Raw genomic sequence first — 22,124 nt, 5'->3', positions numbered from 1 at the left:
TGCTAGAAGGAGTATCGCGTCGTGAAAGTGTCGCTGAAGGCTAATTGTGGAGAATAACGCCTCTGATTGAAGTTGTATATCTGATTTTATCGAATTACGATAAGACATGTCCTTCGTCACTGAGGCATTCTGTATCATCCGCTCTCACGACACGCGCGCATGATTCGTTGCACTGAATGGAACGGTGGGCCAAGTTATTTACCCTCTTCATGTTTCAGCTCTCGTCTTATAAAGAACAGCTGACGTATTTGGTAAACGACGTCGTTTTGGCGAAGTTCTGTTGTTTTGAATGAAGTCATTTCGCGCATTGTTTCTTACGTCTATGTCCCTATATGCAGTTGTGGTGAATGCGATTTTCAGGGGAGACGTGCTCGCACATGATCCTTATTATGCGCGAAGTTACAAGCTCGTCGTTTTCAGCCTGGCACAGAGCAACGCGTGATGGACGCATTTTCCGTGTTTATTCTCGCAGATTGCCAAGGGGTGAGCGTCGTCAACTCAATCAACATCGAGGACTTCCGGGGCTGCACTATAATCGAAGGTTCCCTTACCATCCTGGACTCCACTTTCAACGGCTTTCAGGAAGTTTACGCCGAGTACGTGTTTCTCCTTTGCTTCCCTGTTGAAGTGTGTGGCTTTTTACAAGGCCATGAGCGTATGAGGTATATTGATATAGAGTTGTGCGTGGCCGTATACTCGGCGGGAAAATCAAGGCCCCCTTGCGAACTTTTTTCCTCGCAGTTTCTCGTTCGGTCCACGCTACGACAAGATGGACCCGAGCAAATTGGAAGTGTTCAGCACGCTCAAGGAAGTCACTGGCTACGTCAACATCCAGGCTTCGCACCCAAACTTCACGTCGCTGTCGTACTTTCGGAATCTAGAAGTCATCGGTGGCCGGACGCTGACAGAGTAAGATTTTCCCTCTTTTCTTACTCACCTATTCAGAGTACGCAAAAACAAAAGAAGAAAGGGTAGGGTTACGTTGCAATGTGTGCATGGAATTGCGTGATAAGGAAAATTTAACGCTGCATTCATAGTGTGAGCTTCAGTGGTTAGATTCCTGTGATCTGTACTGTCAACGTTGACCGTACTTGCGTCACTTGAGCTTTCATCAGTCATGTTACTATTATTGTAATAGGGGTGAAAACGTCGTCACAGATTAGCGCTAATAGTAGATTTGCACGCGCCAGAAAGGGCGTCTTGGATGAATCAGTGGTATAACATGCATGGTTCTGTCTTAACATTTTCAATCATTTTATTTAACCACCCGCTATCGCTGCTACTCGCGATTCGCCGAAGTGCCTCTAGTTATCTACTGACATAGCGCTTGTTACTTCCTACGCCGAAGACATTCTTTGTGCTGCCACTCTACATCGAATCAACGCAGGTCATGTTTCTAGATGTACATCCGTTAATCGGCGACGATCGTAATTGTATGCAGTACACAACGCATGGTCTGTCTGGAGTTTGCATGTTGGTGAGACTGGTGTCGTTTGGCCTCCTCCCCCTCCTCTCCCTTCTTCTTTCTATAGCGGCATCCATGGTCACTTAGTTTCCCACCTCACACACGAGTCCAAGGGGCACGACAGGTAACGCTGCGGCGGCCATTTGCAGTGCTGCATGCGTGTCGTTGGCCTGTCCGTTCACGTGTCCCATTAGTCGCAACTTGTCAAAGCAATCGTTTCCCGCTGCTGTATTAGCGTCCTTGGTGTCGTCGCTGTGTCCGTGTTTGCCCGCGCGAACTACGCGCAGAGAACGCCTCGTGCCTCTCGCCAAACGTGGCATCCTTGTTATGTCCTTGTGTCGGGATCGTCGCTCGAACTGAACGTTGCTTTTAGTGCTGTCTTCGTCTTAGTATATTGGTTCATAGTTAGCTTTAGCTGTGTGCTTAGCGTTTTGTATATTTATTCGTTTCTAAAATGTGAGTTCACGGTTTTCGCCGCCAGTTTATATATACAAATATATATTTCGCTGTCCCTTATGAGCATCTTATGAGCATCGTATGAGCATCTTATGAGCATCTTATGAGCATCGCATAGAGTGGCCTACCGATGCCGGTATTGTCTATCACTTTCGGGAATAGTTTCACTTAAGCAAGGTCATGCGCTAGTCACGTTTGGATGCGTCGGCCTATCCAGGCGACAGCGTTCCTGTAACAAAGACTGCTTGGTGCCGGGGATGCTGTAACTGGTGTACACCGATGCATCTGGCTCTATATTCGCGCGAAATCACACCTCCCAAAGTGATCGCCTGAGAATAACACCGCCGCAGAAACCAAATTTCTATAGAATCGGCTGAAGTTATTTAACCGAAGCCGCTACGGCAGACAACAGAGCAGGTTTCATGGTTTTTCTGACGCTTCAGTCAGCGAACAGTGCGTGAAGAGAAATAGATACTTATGTAGACACTGTGCTAATTATATCGTTGATGAAATCTGCGGCCGGTTAATCGTCGGCGCAACGTGCTTCGCTGACGAGACGTCCGGTATGTTGCTCTCTCGCGCGTGCTGCAGGTATTTCGCCGCCTTGTACATCGTGAAGAGTTCGCTGAAGTCACTCAACCTGCGGAGCCTGAAGAAGATCCGCTCGGGCAGCATCGCCATCCTGGAGAACAAGGACCTGTGCTTTGCCGACAGCGTCGACTGGTACCAGGTCATGAAGTCCAACGCCCACAACGTGCTGCTTCAGCGGAACGCCGACAAGGCCGACTGCGGTGAGTCCATAATATATGTGTATGCTGAAGTTTCTAATTAACGTCAAACACGCAAAATGGGAGAGGGCGTAATTTTTGCTGAATTTATTTGGCACAGTGGCGGTAGATGAGTTTGAGAGATGACCGAACCAACGAAGAAAGGTAGTCTGCGTATGATTGCTTAACCCTTTGAGGGTCGAATGTTTTCGCGAAATTCAGTTCAAAAATGTGTAATTTTTATTGCTGAAATAAATTCTTCAGACGATTCTATTTAAGAAAAAATTGTCTAAAATTTTTTTTTTCGTGACCTTAAAATGACAAAAAAAAAATCATTTTTGTTGTTACATACACATGGTTTATTTGTAGTAAAATCAAGCAAAATCCTTTTAAAAAAACTTAAGCAGTTTTTTTTTTCTGGCGAGTCTGAACTCGCCAGTCAGCGCACGGAAGAAAACTCTATGGTTGTGCGCCCGTCCAGAAAGCAAAACGAGTGAAAAAGCTACAGTAGTCCTTCGTGTTATCGCCAACAAGTCGTAGTTAGTTTTTCCGAGACCGCAAAACAGGAAACTCAATCACGGCGGCGTCGTTTGTGTAATTTAGCGCCGCACGGAAACAGATGTAATCGCGCCCCGGGGAGCAATAAACGAGAGAGTAACAAGCGGTCCTCTTTTTAGGGATTAGAAACAGCCATCAGCTTTGCGGGCGCAAGAAGCGAAAACCACCCGAAGGACGAAAGCGAAACCAGCCAGACCACGTGCGCGCGTTCTGATGCGCAACTGAAAGCCGCCGCGCCGCTTTGGAAAGCCAAAAAAAAAAAAGACGGAGAAACATCGGCGCATTAAAAGAACCCTGCGTAGACTGTCTACGATGCTGTCCAGAATTGGAACACAGCCTACGTATACCCGAAGCGCGGCAGCACATTCCAAGCAAGAGAAATTATCGAGAAGGCACGCGTTTGAAACCAACCAACCACGCCGCGGGCGTGCTCGGTTGGGCAAGCGATAGCCGGCGCACCGTTTTGCGAAGCATAAAAAAAGCAACAACGGAGAGACATCGGTGCATGAAAAAATTCTACGTATTCCCAAAGCATGGCAGCACATGCAAAGCAAGAGAAATGATCGAAAAAGGCGCACACTTTAAACCAGCTGCACCGCGAACGCGCTCGGATGGGCAAGCGATAGCCGGCGCGCCGTTTTGGGACGCAAAAAAAAAAAAAAAATACAACGGAGAGACATCGGCGCATGAAAAAAATTCCACGTATTCCCGAAGCGTGGCAGCACAGGCCAAGCAAGAGAAATGATCGATGGTTGCAGGATGTCAGGAATGTACACTGTTTGCTGCTGCTGCATTTTCCTTTTAAGAGGCTGTGCTTCCTCACTCATTGTAAAGTATAACAAAAAAATCCTGTGCATTTAGTTAATCACTGTTATTCAGATCTGTTCAGTATGTGCACTCTTCAGCAAGAAGGTTGCCTGCATATTGCTGCTTGTATAAACTGTGCGATTCCTTAAAGCTAATAAAATGTCGAGATGTCTAATCATAGCAAAAATAGTGCCGGCTGCGCAGTCAATAGGATAACAAATTCATTTTTACTGTACGTGTACTTTACTTTCATACTGTAGCAATAGGAAATATCTATGCTCGTGTAACATTGCAGAAAAAAATAACTTTTAGTATAGTTTGCAGTAGCTCTAATGCTTCATTACTTTTGCTTGCAGAGGCACAAAAGCTCGTATGCCATCCCCAGTGTTCCTCAAGTGGTTGCTGGGGCCCAGCATCAAACGAATGTCTTTCCTGCAAATCATACCGGCTAGATGATACCTGCATTGACAAGTGTGACACATCAAAAGGGTAAGAAGATTACGATTTTTTTTTTTTCATACCAGTACAAGCCTTATCCCAAAATGGTGTCAACTCTTCACTAATACAACACACCTTGTAGGCCCCTAACCAGAAGAATGTTAGGTGAAATATGGTCTCATTGCATGAAAAGGGGCAGGCTGGGCAGTGATGTGGTCTTTTATTGTACTATAAGGTTAAGGTTAGTTGCGGAAACAAGTGTAGTGTGTCTCACTCTTTACAATATGTCTAGCAGTAGGGGATGTGGATACTGCCTTTTGTATTATTCCTTTTATCTCCTAATAAATTGAAGAGGCACTCTTATCCTAACTGTATTTATGAGACAGTAGCTCCAAGATATTAATAAACTTAATGTAATTGTTGATTCAAAGTAATAGTTCTCTCTTTCTTTTTATTTGCAGCATCTACGATGATGGGAACTTTGTGTGCAAACACTGCCATGAAGAATGTCTCGGTGAATGTTCTGGTCCCGTAAGTAGCTCACCTGTTTCTTTTGGTTTTGTACACTGCTCTTGGACTGTTAATGCGTATTCAAGGACATCCAGGTTATTTTTGGTTAAATATGTCAGGTTTCGGGCCCTTTTTCCTTTTTTCAAAGATTTGTTGGATAGTATTCGCATAGGTCAATTTTACAGGCACATGTGCAAGCATTTCTTTACATTTAAAAGATCACCCTTGTGGGAATCTGAAAAGCAGAGGACTTGTGAGAGCCTACATGCTATACATGGGCGCAGGCCAACTTTTCCTTCAGTTTTTACATGTTTGTAAATCAACAAGAGGCACATGCATTGACCAGGGCTGTGTTTGTAATGCGTGGTTTTGAAAACTTCACCATATGTGGACCTCCTTGTTCATGCAATGTGCTTTTTGCCTTGCTGCAGTGTTAAAAATTTTTCGAATGTTTCTGGAATTTACAGCTTTATTGTTTCAAACTTACATTAACCTCTTCTTTTTTTTTTCATAGCTGGTTTGCTTACCTTCCAGCTTTAATTTGATGTATTTCCTTATGTATTTCCAGCACGTCTTGAATGTTTACAACTTCTTTAATATTGGAATCAAATAGCTACAAGCTCTGTGTCATGCTCTTTACTATGTTTTTTGCATTGTTTTGAAGCTCAAGTGCATAAAGTAAGAATGAGTTGCATTGTTTGATAACTCTTTTAATTTTGTTTGAATTGGCTATACAGTTCTGGCTGAATTTTTCTTATGCTTCGAATACACAAGAATAATAATGCATTCTTTCTTGGTTTCATTGCAATAGGGAGCTGGCAACTGCAGCAAGTGTCGACATGTTCGTGATGGGCCTTACTGCGTCAAGCAGTGCCCCGAATCAAAGTACAATCAGTCGGGCTTCTGTATGCCCTGCCATGAAAACTGTGTCGGAGGGTGAGTACTTTGCAGAGTAATTTAGAGTTTTAGTAACTTTAAATTAATCCGCCCTCGTGTATTTCCTATCGAAACAATGAAAGCTTATAATGAATGTTTGGCAGCCTACATAGAACAAAGCATATATTTATAAGTGAAACTCTGATCTTGCTATAGCATCAGTGTGTGCATAGCACGCATTCTGCTGCAAGCATCAGCAGAATATTTTTGTCCATATTATAAATCAGTAAAGATGATTTGCAATCGGTCTACTGTCATGGTCTGAAAGGTGGAGCGGCATTTGATAAAAATATATGGTAGACGAAGCTGGCTTTATTTTTTGTGTTCAATGCACAGTGGAAAGCAGCAGTTTCTTAGCCTACTGCAACTTTATCTACGCTACAGGCATGCCTTTCTTGTTACATTTGAGAGAAGACAAGAGATTCAGCATGACTTTCATTGTTGTGCGTGTCTAAAGCTTGAACTTGATGGCACAAAAAAGCAGTGTTCACTTTAGCACGCCTCTTCGGAGTGTCCCTTGCTACTAGCACCCCCTGCGAAAATTGACAATGAGCTCACTCCTTTCCAGTGCATGACAGCGCTCCGCACCATTAAATCCAGCAACTCTTGTACAAGTGACAAGCTGTTTCACTATTGGGTGGAATTGGCCCTCCGAAATTTCATTTGACATGGAGAGGTGCCTTAAAATAGAAATATGGATCGTTTTTAGCGCTTAGGGTTCTTTAACATGCACCATATTCCTATGTCCGTGTCCTGTATATAGCAGTATTTACCTCAGTGACTGTCTTTTGTTGAACATTGGGATTCGCCATTCATTCTATAACTAAAAACTGTTTACTTCTGTACACTCATATTGACTCGTCTTCAATATCAGGCCTTTGTGCATTATAGCAAAAATAACTCATTCAATTACGATTTATGCTTTATTCATTAGGTGCACTGGACCGAACAACACCGTTGGACCTGATGCTTGCAATTCCTGCGAAAAGGCTATTGTCAGCGCATACGACCCCAATGTCGTGGTAAGTTCTATTCTACTCAAAGATAGACGAACATTCTGTGTGAAAAACTGTGTGTGTATGATGATTTGTGTCCAATGTCTAACTCCTGACATCGAAATTTTCAGGAACAATGCTTGAAAGCAGATGAGGCCTGTCCAGATGGATTCTACCACGAGTATTTTGGTCCACAGGAGGAAGGAGCTCTCAAGTCCTTGACTGGAAAATCGGTACTTTCAATGTTATCTCCATAACACCGTGTGGTTTTATGTGCCATATAGTACTTGTAATGATTTTGGCTAGATAGGTGTCCATTCTTGTGCCTGTTACCATAACACCCTCTTTTAAAATTGGTCTTAGTGAGCTCTGGGTGAGCTTATAAACCTGCTTCTTTTATACCAAGTTTTACAACGCCGATTTTGTCCAGGTCGGCAATGTAAATGCACATGACCTTAAAATAAAAACCATACATTCTTGCATATCAAGAAACACAAAGCAAAAAGGAAGCTGCATAATAACATTGCACTTTTTTGTCCTGAAGGGATGCAAGGTAACGATATGTAAAAAGTCTATGGGGCGTCAATCTTATCTTTCCCCTTCATTGTTTCCAGGTCTGTCGCAAATGCCACCAGCGTTGCAAGAACTGCACGTCTTACTCCATCCATGTCTCGGTTTGCGAGTGCCTGCACTACAGCAGCGGAGAGCAGTGCGAGGATCGTTGCCAAAGAGACCACTTTCCCGACGAGGCTAACCGGCGGTGCCTTCGGTGTCACGACGAGTGCCGGGGCTGTTACGGACCCACGGCAGCCCACTGCACCAATTGTCGTAACTTCCGTATCTACGACTCAGAAAATCGTACTCAGGTGTGTACACAAATAAGTTTGAAAAGTTCATTTTTCAGAAACAACTGCTTGAATATGGCACTTTTTTCTTGGGTTTTGGCATCAATTTTCTAATTTTGCAGAATACAATACAAAATATTTGTGGCAGCATCATATAAGAGGCAACCAAATGTTTCTTTTAAGCAAAGAGATCATGTCATGTCCATTTATAGGAGAGATGTTAGACATCCTATTCAAATGATCCTCTTTTTACTAAAGACTTCGGCTAAATGAAAAACACTCGTAAAAAGCATGCCTTCGTAGATGCCATCACATTGAGTACGCATAGGTTTACTGCCCTTTCACTAACTTTGATTCCTTTGGTATGTACTGTCTACCACAGATGTAATAGGGCTTGTACAACAGAACATCAAAACTGTAGTGGCTGAAAATTTTTTTTTCAGTGATAGGTAGGCATTCAGCAATAGGTTGGCACGGTTACACGTTGTGATGTAGTAACACAACTTTTTTTTTTTTTTTGTGCTCCATTGCAGTTCAACTGCACTGCCACCTGTCCTCCCGAGAAGCCATACAAGGTATTTGCTGACACCACAACCAAGGACCCACACTGCTCTGAAGAAGATCCCAACCAGATGGCTCTGCATGGCAGGACGTAAGTGCTGACATCCTTTCAGAATGGCCGCTCTAGTCACCATCTTGCATCAAAACTTGTTTTTCATCAGCTTTTGATGACAGTGGTAAAGACACTAGATGTGAAAGTAGGCTGTTTATAATGCTGCGGACATGGCTTTTAATCCGTGTCCTATTGCACTGCCCAGACAAGTTTCGGACAAAGATTCACAAAAACTGAAACAAAAAAATAAAGATGACACACTTTAGAATGAAGAAAAAACACAATAAACATTCGTTGTCAGCTTGTTTTGTTTCTTGTTTCAACAGCTAGTAAAGATAAGTTGAAAGTCACCATTTTCAGCAGGCAAGGCTGGGTCGTTTGTGCACTTATTATTAGAGCTGTGCGAATAGCAAAATATTGGGTGCGAAGCGAATTCGAATAATGAAGATTGAGTGCGAATCGAATCGAATAATTTCGAATAATTTTCGAATATTTCTCAAACATTTTTCGAATAATTCGAAGTGAAATTACAGAAAAAGTTGCAGAGAATCCCTATGTTCTTGTGAGATAGCAACATGAAAGTGTTTCTTTTTGCTAGGTTGATGAAACGCTCGCGAGGTGGTGTTTCATAGTTGTCTTATCAAGAATGAGGCAATGTAGAGGCCGAATTGTATTTATGTACATGATATGGTGCAACCAAAGTGTTGCCGACAACACTTTACACGTGGTAGGCAGTGATGCCATTTCCTCAGCCTCTCCTCCCCTTTCAACTTCTGTGGAAGCCCAACTGATGTGGCAGACAAGAGTGTGCTCCCTTCAAGTCCGGAGTTCCAAATCTGCCTCGTAGACTTTGATATCTAAGAGCATCTGAATTTTTGGATGCTAAAAAGCTTCGGCGTCCTATTTTTCGAACTCCTTGCAAAAATTTCAAGTCCAAAACAGCATTAATTGAGCCCCCAACTCTGCCACATCTTTCGCCTTCATGTTGGAATCGGCGTTTACTTGAGTTAATACATTTGCGACCGTAGCGGAGCGTCAAAGGCAGCTTTGCCGCAATACGGGGGTGTGATGAGGTGAAGCATACTGAAACTCTAGGGACCACTTCCAAACGCACGTTGACCGTCTCTTGGCTAAGTTCGACCGTAACGGACCTTGAAAGGCAGCTTTGCCGCAATACGCGGGTGTGAGGAGGTGAAGCATATTGAAAATCTAGGGACCACTTCCAATCGGACGTTGACTGTCTCTTGCCTAAGTTCGACCGTAACGGAGCTTGAAAGGCAGCTTTGCCGCAATACGAGAGTGTAATGAGGTGAAGCATATTGAAAATCTGAAGGGGTCACTTTCAACCGGACATTGACTGCATTTGTCTTTGGGAAGTTCGAATAGTTCGAATAGTAAAATTTCAGTGCGAATCGAATCGAATAGCAAACACTATTCGAAAAATATTCGAAATTTCGAATATTCGCACACTCCTACTTATTATTCCTTGAGCACTGCGAAGAGAGATGTCAAAGTCACTGAGTCCATAAGTTGTATTACAATTTAAGTCAATCAGACTAGTCATTTATACTGGTAAACATATTTTGCTAAGGGAAAAAAGCAGCACACAATGCAAAGTGCAGAGGGTGTTTTTTCTGTCTTCATTTTCTGTGCCGTTAACCATCACAAGCCTAACTGAACCAGCTAGCCCATTGTAACACACTTCTACAACTTTAGTATATATTCTTGTTTGGCCGGCTAGCAACAATAATTTGCTATAAGAGCAGTGGATTCATCTTGAACTTTTTTCTTCCTTCTCCCACAACCTCAGAGAGGAAGACCACTTGCCTGCAATCCTTGCCAGTGCTGGTGGCTGCATCTTGTTGCTGGGTATTTTCTTGGCCGTGTTCAGCTACCACTGGTTCCAGAGAGCCAAAACCAAAGAGAACACAGTCAAGATGACCATGGTGAGACTGCCACTACACTTGGCACACTCTTGCATTTGTGTAATTTAAAGCAGATCTGCCAAGACATCCAGAAATGTCAGGAGCGATGCTTTAAGAAATTGAAAAGGTGTAGATATGTTAAGGAGATATTGAAGTCTCTCGTTTTTCTCATCCAACAAAGTTAATTCAGCACAGTGGGCATGAAAAACAACATTGAAGCTGCATTTAAGTAAAACTTTAATGCAATAAGGAGTTTTAGATTTAGCATATTAGGATAAACCAGAATTTTACGTATGTGAACTGCCAAGATAACAAAAGAGTCTAAACCGTTTTACAATAGAATGCAAGCAAGTTTTGGGGCTTTGTGTAAGCAAAGGTCCTTTGTGTTACGCTAAGACGAAAGATCTAAATCTCCCTAATCTGAACAAAGCAAAGCACAGAAACGACAGGAACAGCCATACCGTAAAAACCGGACTATAGGTCGGACCGCAATATAGGACGACCCCCCAAACTTCGAATCGGAAAAAAGGAAATTAAAAAAAAATCGCAAAGTATCGCGGCACGCCCTCACCTTGATAAAAACGCAACGCAACTAGCTGCACTGTGGTGACATTTATTTTTATTTACACACTGTTCAATGCTAGGTGGTCACGAAGTTACTCGGACTCATCCGAACTCGAGTCGGATGATGTTTGTTTTTCACTAGCGACGTCCCATAGTGCATCGTCCTCTGAGCCATCTAACGCGTTGCTGATGCAACATTTGCGGAAGGATTTGCGAACCATCTCTTCCGGGAGGGATTTCCAGGCTGAGGACACCCAGCCACAAACGGTTGCGAGCGGTGGACGCCGTAGGCGGCCAGCGGGGGTCTTGGGATTGTCTCCCAGCATCCACTCACTGTAGAGCTCGCGCACGCGATCCTTAAACGGCTTGTTTAGCACAACATCCAGTGGCTGGAGTATAGAGGTCAGTCCCCCGGGGATGACAACAAGATCAGTCTTGCCATCGGACAGCGATCGCTTGACATCGGCCGTGAGGTGACCTCGAAAAGAGTCGAGCACCAGCATGCTCGGTCGTTGAAAAAGGGCACCCGGTCGCCGGTTCCATACGAGCCGGATCCATTCCAGCATGAGGGATTCGTTCATGAACCCCTTCTCGCTTGCCCTCACGATTACATCCCGAGGAAAGTCCTCATTTGGTAGCGTTTTCCTTTTAAAAATAATATAAGGGGGCAGCTTCTTTCCGTCTGCTGTACACGCGAGCATCACAGTAAACCGCGAATGCTCGTTGCCCGTTGTCAATAGCTTGACTTGCTTCGCTCCTTTCTCGGTCACAGTCGTGTTCGATGGCATATCGAACCAGACCGGAGTTTCGTCAGCGTTGCCCATGTGGCCCATCATGTAGCAACGCTGTCGACGAAGCTCGATGACGAAGCGCTGATACTCCACGAGCTTGTGCTCGAACTCTGCTGGTAGTTTTTGACACACTGAAGTACGCCGCCGCAGAACAAGGCCCTTCCGCTTCATGAATCGGCGCACCCACGATGGCGAGCCCTTGAATTGCGCCCTCGTGAGCCCCGAGTCGCGCGCAATCTCGAGCGCTTTCACGCGGATGCACTCCGTTGTCACGGGTAGCGACCTCGCGCGCAGCTCCCGGACGAACTCGGCGAGTACCGTTTCCAGTTCGGGGTGAACTGCAGTTCGTCCACGAAACGACGTTTTCTTCTGGTTGCTGCAACTTATGATGCGCTGTTTCTGGCTCCTCCAGTATCGGATGCTCTTCTCCGTCGGACCGAATTCTCGTTGTGCCGCCAGGTTGCCGTGGGCTTCTGCATACTCGATGACTTTTTTCTTGAAGCACATTGTAAACTGCCGTCGGCTGCCACTCATATTGAAGGAGATAGCCTCAGATAAGGATAATTAAACAGCGCAAAACCAACGCAGCCACCCTTGCTATGGTGGCTACCCTTGCTTCGCAGTCGGCACAAAGAAAACGCAAAATGGCGTCGCCCAACGGTGCTGTTGCTGATGCTCACGATGGCAATAGGGCTACCGACTTCATCAACCCATTGTTGCAAGACTTCCATAGGTTTTCTGCCAATGACCGGTATATAAGACGAGGGTCGACTTTTCATCGCGTTTTTTTGAAAAAAAATTCGACCTATATTCCGGTTTTTACGCCTTGAGTCAATAGATTTTTTTCTTTTACCTAAGTACCGACAACTGCCTCCTTTCCCGGCCCTCTCTCACGCGCAGCCGGCGTCTGCAGCCGTTTTCTTCCTAATTTGGAAGATTTACAAAGCCACGTACGTCTAAGTACATTAGCCATGCATCTTTCAGCGGACAATATGCTAGTGTGACGCGCCTTTCTCCTCCTGCCAACCCCCCGTCATTATTGAGCGGGGGACGCGTTTCACCAAGTACTTGAAAAGTGTTAGGAAGAACATGGCTACCGAAGACGAGCGTTAGCCAATGATATTCGTCGGCGACGCATCAGTGGTTGTCGGTACTTAAGAAAGAAGAAGCAAAAATCTAGGGACTTTAGCCATACCTATTTGTGAGTTTTCACTCCTCCCTGTCATTTCTCTATCTCGCTTTGTTAGCTATGCATTGTGCTGTTTCACGTGAGGAAGATGTGCTTCGATCAACCTCATACAGTGAAGTTTTATTGCCTCAAATGGAGGCAATAAAATGTGCCTGAAATGGAGTGGCAGGCCCTCGTTTCCAGCCTACTTCTTACTAATTTTTCAATTGCTGCAGGATCTAGAGCACTTGCACTGCAAGAGTAACTTTGTCCATCAGTTTGGGGAAAAACAAGACTTGGCCAACGGCCATACATCTCGGGATGTTCTATATATAGCATTCCTAAAGCAATTCCAGAGTTTCGATTCCTTTCTGCCAAGACTGCATAGTGCAACAGCATAAAACTCGGGAAGGCTAACAATGCCAAGATGTTGTGAATTGCTTTGCAGTAGTTTTTCATAAGTGTTGAAAAATGTTGATAGCTCTCCTCTTGTGTAAGTTCTATCTATCCTTGCCTGATTCTTTTTCTTCTTTCTCTCTCTTTTTCTCTCCTTTCTTCTTTCAAGAATTTGTAAGTGGCTTTTTATTCCTTGTGATTGCTGTGCTTTATCAACAACTATTTTTTGTAGTATTAACTAGCTCTTCCTAGTGAGTGTGTGTGCATGCTGAATGGTGGGTTCAATCTTTTGTTTAATGATTATCTCAATTATATTATTCATTTTAAAATGTTTTTTTCTATGCCTAGGTTACCATTGTGGGCTCTTAATTACTTGGCAGCTACATGAAGAGGCACCCATGAACTTTTAAGCTTTAATTCTGGGCTAAATGTAGCAATGTTTCGCACTCTGTTATGTATGAGCCTTTAGTTAGCGAAACAGTGGTCGTTTATTGTTTGCTACACTGCATGGCCTTCCGTGTGATTAGCTTGCTGTGTGACTAACGTGGATTTACTCTGCGATGTCAAGTGTGTGATAACATGAAATCTTTTTTTTTTTCAATAGCGGATGAGCGGTTTTGAAGACAATGAGCCTCTGAAGCCGACAGACATCAAACCCAATCTTGCCCAGCTAAGGATTGTGAAGGAAGCCGAGCTTCGTAAAGGCGGCATCCTGGGCTATGGAGCCTTTGGTACAGTCTACAAGGTTAGTTTCTGTTCCGACGTTCTCATTTGTTGTTCGCATCCTCTGTGTTTCATACTGAAGTGCTTTCTTTGGCGAAGCATAACATAAGTCTTTAAATCAACCTTTGCTGTCCAGGGTGTCTGGGTGCCCGAGGGTGAAAATGTGAGGATACCAGTTGCCATCAAGGTTCTTCGTGAGGACACCGCGCCAAACACGAACAAGGAGTTTTTGGAAGTGAGTACTTTTGTTTGCTTTTGTGCAAGAGCCCTTTCTGATGCCTGTGTTGAAATGAAACTAGCACTGAAACAAAACTACAGGCAGATAATTACGAGTACCCTGCTCTTCTTAATCTTTCTGCACCTTTCATCACATCTTATACTTTCTCTACTGCGGCCACTTGCTTAGCCAAAGAAGGGTAACAGGGCCAGAATTAATCGAAATGCTTGCTTGTTGTTTTGTGGAATGTTAAAGGGGTACCGACACAAAAATGTTGGTGTGACATTTTTTTGCTACAATGTGTTGCTGGAGGCCTATTGGTCATAACACGGCACATCACTTGCTGCAACGCGTGACAGATAATTTATTACAGTCTGTTCATTACCGACCAGTCTCAGTTTCAGTTTGGGAGAGCTCAGAGAATGACAAGCCACCATGTGAAACTAATGCCATCTAGTGTGTGAAACAAAACACAGAACTGTGACGCACTTCCGCGCTGCCTGCATCGCCAGCTCGCATTCTTTAGCATGCGGCATGTACAGCGCGATGTCGTTGCCATCACAGTCATCATCGTCACCTGTTGGCAAATACTTTCTTGAGGCTTCCACACGTTTGCCGCGGGTACGGACTCGCAAGCAGCCACCGAATAGTAGCCTCCTGGCGCGGCAAAAGCACAATGACGACTATGATGTCATGATTTAGCTGGACATCTCTGAGCTCAACCGCAGTTGTGATGTCACGGAAGTTTGGGGTCTCCTTCAGGTCACTTTGTATGATGTCACGAGGTGCGGTATATAGCGCTGGATCGGGCGCACGAACTTGAAAATTCATATAGATTGCCTTCCAAGCTGTATTTGCTGTTCAGATTTAGTAGGTGGTATGCGCAAGTTCACGAGAATCAATCCCGCAGGCTATTGCAGCCGTGAAATTTTGTGTCAGTACCCCTATAAGTGCTTGATTTTCACTGCTACTGTGCCAAGCCATGGCCCTGTAGGGAAATTTTAAATTGATCTTTTCTTATTTCTCTCCATCTTTGGCTGACACAAAATATGAGCCATTGTGGTTATTTTAGCGCAAGAGCCATTTGAAGTATTGGCTGTTGTCTGAATGTGGGTGCTGCTTGTTTCCCTCTGCAGGAGGCGTACATTATGGCGAGTGTGGACCACCCCAATGTTCTGAAGCTGCTGGCAGTTTGCCTGACATCGCAGTTGATGCTGGTCACACAGCTGATGCCTCTTGGCTGCCTGCTCGACTATGTTCGCAACAACCGCGACAAGATTGGCTCCAAGCCACTGCTGAACTGGTGCACCCAGATTGCACGGGTAAGTTGATGGCAACAATGTATTGTAACTTAGACATGCTGAGGTTAATATTTCATTGGGCTGAACCTCATATCGGTTAATAGATCTCATCTTAACCATCAGGTGGAACTTATGAGCATTATGTAAATTGTGTTTTTTGTTTTTTTTCCCTGTGAGTTTATCCTTGGAATATATGTATTTCTAAACTTCCGACACTTGATGTATTCATCCTTATGGTCCATGCTAATGCTTCATACTTTCATTTCTGAACAAATCAAGACAAAATTTATGTAAGCTTTTCTTTTTAACCAGACAAAAATTTGTGATAGTACAGAGTTTTCACTCTAAAGAAGACTTTGCAGGTTTGCTTTGTGCTCATAGTGGGAGTGTTTCCGAACTTGAAACATGTTTCTTTGCATAGGGTATGGCCTACCTGGAAGAGAAGCGTATGGTTCATCGTGACCTCGCCCTGAGAAATGTCTTGCGTAAGTTTTCGATCTGCTGCTTGAATGAAGCTGCTTACGCAGCTTTCAGCACTCATTTCTCAGGAAACTGGGTTCACTGACGGTTTTGCGCTATCCTTCCTTTCAGTTCAAACGCCTGGCTGTGTGAAAATCACTGACTTCGGTTTGGCCAAGCTGCTCGACAACAATGAGTTTGAGTACAAGGCAGCTGGCGGCAAGGTACTTTTGTGTGTTTTCGTAGCTTTTTCTTTGTTGTTGTCTCTTGTTTTGCAGTGCCAACTTGTCCAAAGTGCTAATTCTTTATGATGTCTTGCACTCACAATTTCGTCCCTATTTCGTGTACTTCAGATGCCCATCAAATGGCTGGCATTGGAGTGCATACAACACCGCATCTTCACACACAAGAGTGATGTCTGGGCATTTGGTAAGTTTTCCTGTACTTGCACTCGTGGTAATTTTTCGCTTCTCCTTTCATTAGACATAAATTTCATTTTGGAGTGAGCATATAACTGAATAAACAGCCTATTCTTATCAGTGGTCAGTTAAAATATACACTATCAGATCATGTGGCTACGGTTAGCTTGCAAAGTGTAATCTGACGCTTGGGCTGCTTCTGCAGCAGTTTTCAGAACTTGATACATTTCTGCAAAAGATGTTGGCAGCCAGACATTAAGGGCACAATTTGTGCTACGTTCAGTCTGTCCACAGTTTTTCTTGCAAAGAAATTGTTTGTTCATGGCATCTGCACTGCAAAAGCTTGGTAGAGGTGCCTGGGCTCACATGCTAGCGATAGGTTATCATGCATTTTCAGAACTTTGCAAGAAATTTGGACTCGCTAGTATAGTCTAACACTGTGTGCATACCTCATGACTGCATGGAGGTCAGTAAATGAAGCCTATGAGCTCCTTAGCTGCCTGCCTAGCGAGATGGTACCATCTATTGTAGCTATGGCACTGTGCTACTGAGCTTGAGGTCATGGATTCAACCCTGCTCATGCTACCCTTGTTTTGCTGAGGGCAGTTTTGCTCAGCACTAACGTACTGTGCTTTGGATGCTCGGTAAAGTAAGCCAGGGGCTCAGAGTTATTCTGGAGTTCCTCACTATGGCATGCCTTATCGTGTAGCGGTGTTTTTTTTTCAACTAGAGAGTGAGTTACCTTGTGCTGTTTCACCGCAGGTGTGACTGTTTGGGAGTTGCTCACATACGGCATGCGACCTTATGAAAACGTCTCCGCACGAGATGTGCCCGATTTGCTTGAGAAGGGAGAGAGGCTCAACCAGCCATCAATTTGCACCATCGATGTCTACATGATCATGATCAAGTGTAAGTGCAAGCTCCTTGCAGCTTCTTGTCAACATCATACAATGACGCTTCATTGAAGCCATGGACAGTGCTTTTATCTAAGAACATGTATTGCTTCTCTTCAACACCCAATAGAGACTTCTGTAGCAGTGTTCAAAAGTATTCTAGTGGTGTTTTATTGTGAGAAATTTTCCGACTTTCCATGCGGACTATCCAGTTTGGTAGTTAAGTTAGCTCACAAAATGTGCACACAAGTGCAGTAATCTAACAAAAAAAAGGAACAATATTAAAAGCGTAGATTTTCTATTGCATTTTTTTTATAGCTTTGCTTTCACCCCTTTGTATGTTTAACCAATTCTGTCATGTTTTGCATCTGCACAGGCTGGATGCTTGATGCTGGATCACGTCCCTCCTTCAAGGAACTGGCCGAAGAGTTTGCCAAAATGGCTCGCGATCCAGGGCGTTACCTGGTCGTTCCCGGCGATAAGCTGATGCGCTTACCAAGCTACACTCCACAGGATGAGAAGGAACTCATCCGAAACCTGAGCATGCCCATGGAAGGCTCAGAGGTCATCATGGACGCTGAGGAGTACCTGCAGCCCAGGGCTCAGCCGAGCATGATCGTAGGTGCTGAGCAGGCTCCGCCACCTACACCAATCAAGGTAATTGTGCTGTGTATCTGTATCTTAGCTGATTTGAGAGTGTCCTTTTTATTTGACAATTTAGCCTTAAGCTTGCATGTGTTATCATAACAGTAAATGCCTTCTGTTTAATTTATTAGCCAAATATAGGATAGGGGAAAAGGGCAATAGCCATAAGCGTGCGCAGGGTTCCCCTTCAGGCGAAGGTTCGTCGCAGCGCCCCCCTCCCTATTATGTCAATGTATGCGGCTGCCTTTGCGCCCCTCTTCTCGCCCCCCCTACAATGTATAGGGCTGACTTTGCGCCCCCCTTCTCGCCCCCTTGCCCCCCCCCCCCTGCGCACGCCTATGGCAATAGCCCTTGTTGCCCGGACCATGGGCTTCTCTGGGATGCCATCTGCTGTTAATTGTGTGTAACTGTTAGATATGAGCTGGTGATGCATTGCCTGAGCATGAATGAAATATAGCACATACTATGTCAGGTATCTGTAATGTTAGTGCTGTTTATGTGCCATGGCTGTGCTCAAAGCCAGCATAACGAGATTGCCCTTACATAATGCGGCTATACATTTGCATGCATGTGTAGGCAATAAAAGGTCCAGTCAGTTCGATGTTGAACTCTTAGCTGAACCAAATGTGTACTTTAAAATCTGGAGGCCACTGGCAACTCATATTTACAGCAAGCAGCTACTCAAGACTAGACATGTGCGCCGGACCCAAAATCACCGGCGGCGGCATGCCGGTGTTTCCACCTCTGGCAGCAGCGCGTGAACGGCGCGGGGTTTATCGGACCAGCGGCGGCGCGGCGCAAAGTCTTTTTGCTCCAATGTCACTTATCTTTACAAAACGTTGGTGTATGGCAATAGAGCCGCTCCCGGGATAGAAGCGGTTTTCGGTCAGTTTGTCGTATCAATGGTCCGAGCGCGAAGCAGTGAGATCACAACGCTCACAGCGCGTAGAAGGTATATGAGCCGTTCGCTGGGGGATGTCTGCCGAAATAGCGCGCGTGCCAGCGCTCTCGACCGCGCCCTTATAGTCGGAAGTTCACAGTTGCTGCACGAGTTACGCAGTCCCTCTCCCCAGAAATTCCTTCCTGCTCCTTCGCCCAGCAAATGACGGGCGGGGCGCTTCCTTCTGCCTGGGGAGCAATCGACGGCAGGCCTCGCACGCGGGTTGATGTTATTCCATGTGACGGAGATGCCAGCTTGTTTCATCTCTGCTTTAGGCATGTTCCTCGCCAACGCTCGCGAGTTTTTACTCTCGGGTAGAACATACAATCCGCGGAGCGATGTTATCGATTTAGAGTTTATACGGAACATGACGGCGACGGTGAAAACTTGTCCTGTGTGTCCATACCATTGCTAATGCAAAAGAATAAACAAAAAACCGTCGAACCTCCTGTAGTGCGCTCGGGTGTTGCTTTCTCTCTTCTGAAGGCCTAAAGAGAATTAGGTTCATTCTATGAGCAACATATGACACAAAAGAAAGCCATTGACATCTAAAGAAAGCTGTGAAACGCGCTTCCGATGGTTGAACAACTCAAACTGCAGTTGTTCTCCATCTCGTGCCAGAACATTTGTGTCAGCCGGCTGTGAAAAGAAGTGTGTCCAAGTCCTTTGCTTCATTAAAGAAACGCTTTTACAATATTGTATTGTTGTGCGTGCGCAGATAGAATATTCAACGCAAGTCGAACGTTTATCACGATATTTTGCCGCTGCGGGCATAACAGCAGGGGAAAAAAAATGCATCCATGCTGTATTGAAATCGCTCACACCGAAATTGCTGGCAGAATTTTCATTGCATATCATGATATTTGTTGGCACTTAACAGCCTTTAACTTTCACAGTGATGCATTCCCTCTCTTGTTTGTCCTCTGAGCTTAGCTTGGCGCGCAAGCGGAGCTCATCCGCAGTCGAAGCGGCACTCATGTAATGCGAGTGTCCGCAACATCGAGCGGCCGCTGCTGTGTGTTTGTCAATAGGCTGATCGCAAAATAAAGCTTGCTGAACCATGACACCTGGCTGCGCATTTGTTAGTGTGGAGCTGCTGATTTGTCATTATGTCAGGTACGAGTATTTTTAACAACTTATTTTCGAGTTTCAGCACAGAACGATCGACGCGGCTGCTAGGCTGGCATGGTCACATTTGACGCACTATAACTTCTTGGCGACCAAAATAATGCAACATTTTTTTATGCAGAATGGTAGATGACATCCTTGACTTCAATCAGAGGGATTTTCAAAAAAATTAGAAATGGCCTTTTTGAGAAAATTTTCAAAGTTTGGCGTTTTTGGTAAATCACTTACATTTCAGCCCAGTTATCAAGTAAAACGGAGCGCAATAAAACCATGCAAATTATTTTAAAAGAGAGCGAAAGTATCAAAGTTAATATGTACCGATTTTTAATATCCTCACTTTAACTTGCTTACAGCAATAGATTCCTGAAATACAGGTATTTTGTGCAATTTGCCAAGCTTGTGATTTTTTTCTTTAAAAATGCTTCGACCAAGCAAGGAAAAATAATAGACTCATAAGATTGTACTTCACTTGTTTTTTAAGGGCAATAAATATTGTGACCAAGCAGTGCACCGTTTTTTCCCTAGGTGCGCTCAAAATTCAGAAATCACGAAATTGGTGAAAAGTGTTTTTTGTGGCCATAATATATATATCTTTTTTCAGGTGAACAAAATTTTTTTTCGTGAAACTAACTTCGCAACCATTGTTCTGGGAGTAATGCCAAGACCTACAGTTAATTTCATCAAAATCGGGAATGGTGACCGGGACCTCGTGTTGATCTTATCTGGACACACCCTACTACAACTTCTGGGGAGCTATTCTTGATGCCTTCATTCAAAGATGTCCACAGTCCATTTCGGCAGAGCGCATTCAGTGATTCGAAAAAGCGGTGAGCCGTGATGTCACCTCGCTCTTGACCACGTCGCCGCACCGAACCCGCCAGCACATTCCTAGCGTAAGAAAGAGTGGACGAAATGCACAGAAACAGAAACTTTTCATGTCTGAATTTGCATATGAATGTGTCCCAGATGTTTGAGAACGATGCAGGGAACGCGTACCGACCTTACAGCTGCGTTAGACGAGTGTCCACATTAAACCTAAATCGATGGCTAACACGATCAAACGACATGTGAACCGAATATCGGATCTCTGAGGGCTACGTTCGTTGCATTGAAGCGCATTCCATTCCTATCGTTTGTGTCGAGAGTGTTTGAGAGCTTCGTGATGTCATGATGGCGCTACAGAACAAGAACCGGAAACGGGGCGCGCTTCTCGCCGAGCTCCCGCTTTTCAGCGGCCGCTGAGTTTGACAGTTCATTACATGAACAAATCGAGAAGAGCTCCTCCAGCAAAATGCTGTATTTTATTTCCAGATTCCCCATTCTAATTAAAGGAAAAGAGTAATGGCGGCGCGCCGCATTTATTGCGCAGCTGCAGCGGCGGCGTGATCTCTCTGGGGACTTCGGCGGCGGCGCAAGCGGCGTGACCAAAAACAGGCGGCAGCACACACCTCTACTCAAGACGTACATTTCCCTGAGCTATAGCAGCCACTGGTTCTGATTGCCCTGTAGAAAGATTACCCTTTGTAGTGGAACTACTAATTGTCCTTTGCCTGCATGTTTTCAAGGTGGCATAGCTTGGCGAACTGGGCAAGCCTAAAACTTTGCTTTTGCTGTAGTGAACGCAGAGCTGTAAGGTAGTTTGTCTGGTTTGACGAGTTTTATAGTTTAAGAAATACAAAGGAGAGGACATGTCACAAGGGTGTTTAAAAAGATGCAAGGTGGCCTTTCGTGTTCAGCATGCAGTTTACATGCCAATGTAGTAACGATGACCAAACAAAATGCACAAGACAAGGGGATGGAGAATGGCACCGTACTGAATGACTATGTTGCAATATACGTAATTATTGTCTATCAATTTAATGTCATACGAGATACAGGCCTGTATCTTGTATGACACAAGCGATAAATATTAGGTTGAGACAACATGCTCGCAATGTCCATAAAAAGGGCAGATGTCTTGTTTCTGCACAGCACAAAGGGTACCCGACAAGTTGTGGATGTTTATACCTTCAGTAACTCAAGCAATCGGGTTTGTTTCTTACCTGTTGCTTTGCTAACGAAGTAGATTTTTGGAAGGCACATGATTAATGCGGCTTTTTTGCTCCCCTTTATTATTTCATTTACCGTTCTTGGGCCTTTTGTGATTACTGCCATTGTCAGTCCCC

At 44.5% G+C, this 22,124-nt stretch overlaps 2 protein-coding genes across 5 annotated transcripts in view; both read left to right on the top strand.

Moving 5' to 3' along the window:
• Positions 1-22,124, top strand: part of LOC119387320 (epidermal growth factor receptor-like) — a 254,545-nt gene that overhangs the window by 225,669 nt on the left and 6,752 nt on the right. The window lies entirely within an intron of this gene.
• The window catches only part of LOC119387318 (epidermal growth factor receptor), a 127,289-nt gene that overhangs the window by 98,413 nt on the left and 6,752 nt on the right, over positions 1-22,124 (top strand). For 2 of the 3 annotated variants that reach the window (XM_049413473.1, XM_049413474.1), the window contains exons 5-24: positions 473-596; positions 742-909; positions 1,533-1,589; positions 2,513-2,712; positions 4,410-4,542; positions 4,953-5,022; positions 5,813-5,937; positions 6,872-6,959; positions 7,064-7,165; positions 7,547-7,798; positions 8,311-8,429; positions 10,201-10,336; positions 13,839-13,979; positions 14,094-14,192; positions 15,311-15,496; positions 15,897-15,960; positions 16,067-16,158; positions 16,288-16,363; positions 17,116-17,262; positions 17,623-17,903. In XM_049413473.1, the coding sequence (XP_049269430.1) occupies positions 473-596; positions 742-909; positions 1,533-1,589; positions 2,513-2,712; positions 4,410-4,542; positions 4,953-5,022; positions 5,813-5,937; positions 6,872-6,959; positions 7,064-7,165; positions 7,547-7,798; positions 8,311-8,429; positions 10,201-10,336; positions 13,839-13,979; positions 14,094-14,192; positions 15,311-15,496; positions 15,897-15,960; positions 16,067-16,158; positions 16,288-16,363; positions 17,116-17,262; positions 17,623-17,903 (2,660 nt within the window). The remainder of the gene's footprint in view (positions 1-472; positions 597-741; positions 910-1,532; positions 1,590-2,512; positions 2,713-4,409; positions 4,543-4,952; positions 5,023-5,812; positions 5,938-6,871; positions 6,960-7,063; positions 7,166-7,546; positions 7,799-8,310; positions 8,430-10,200; positions 10,337-13,838; positions 13,980-14,093; positions 14,193-15,310; positions 15,497-15,896; positions 15,961-16,066; positions 16,159-16,287; positions 16,364-17,115; positions 17,263-17,622; positions 17,904-22,124) is intronic. The other variant, XM_037654668.2, reaches the window with a different exon arrangement.

Source organism: Rhipicephalus sanguineus, chromosome 3, assembly GCF_013339695.2.
Source record: "Rhipicephalus sanguineus isolate Rsan-2018 chromosome 3, BIME_Rsan_1.4, whole genome shotgun sequence".
NCBI classification, from domain to species: domain Eukaryota; kingdom Metazoa; phylum Arthropoda; class Arachnida; order Ixodida; family Ixodidae; genus Rhipicephalus; species Rhipicephalus sanguineus.
Note: the sequence above shows the minus strand (reverse complement) of the source record. Positions and strands in the feature narration are given on the sequence as shown.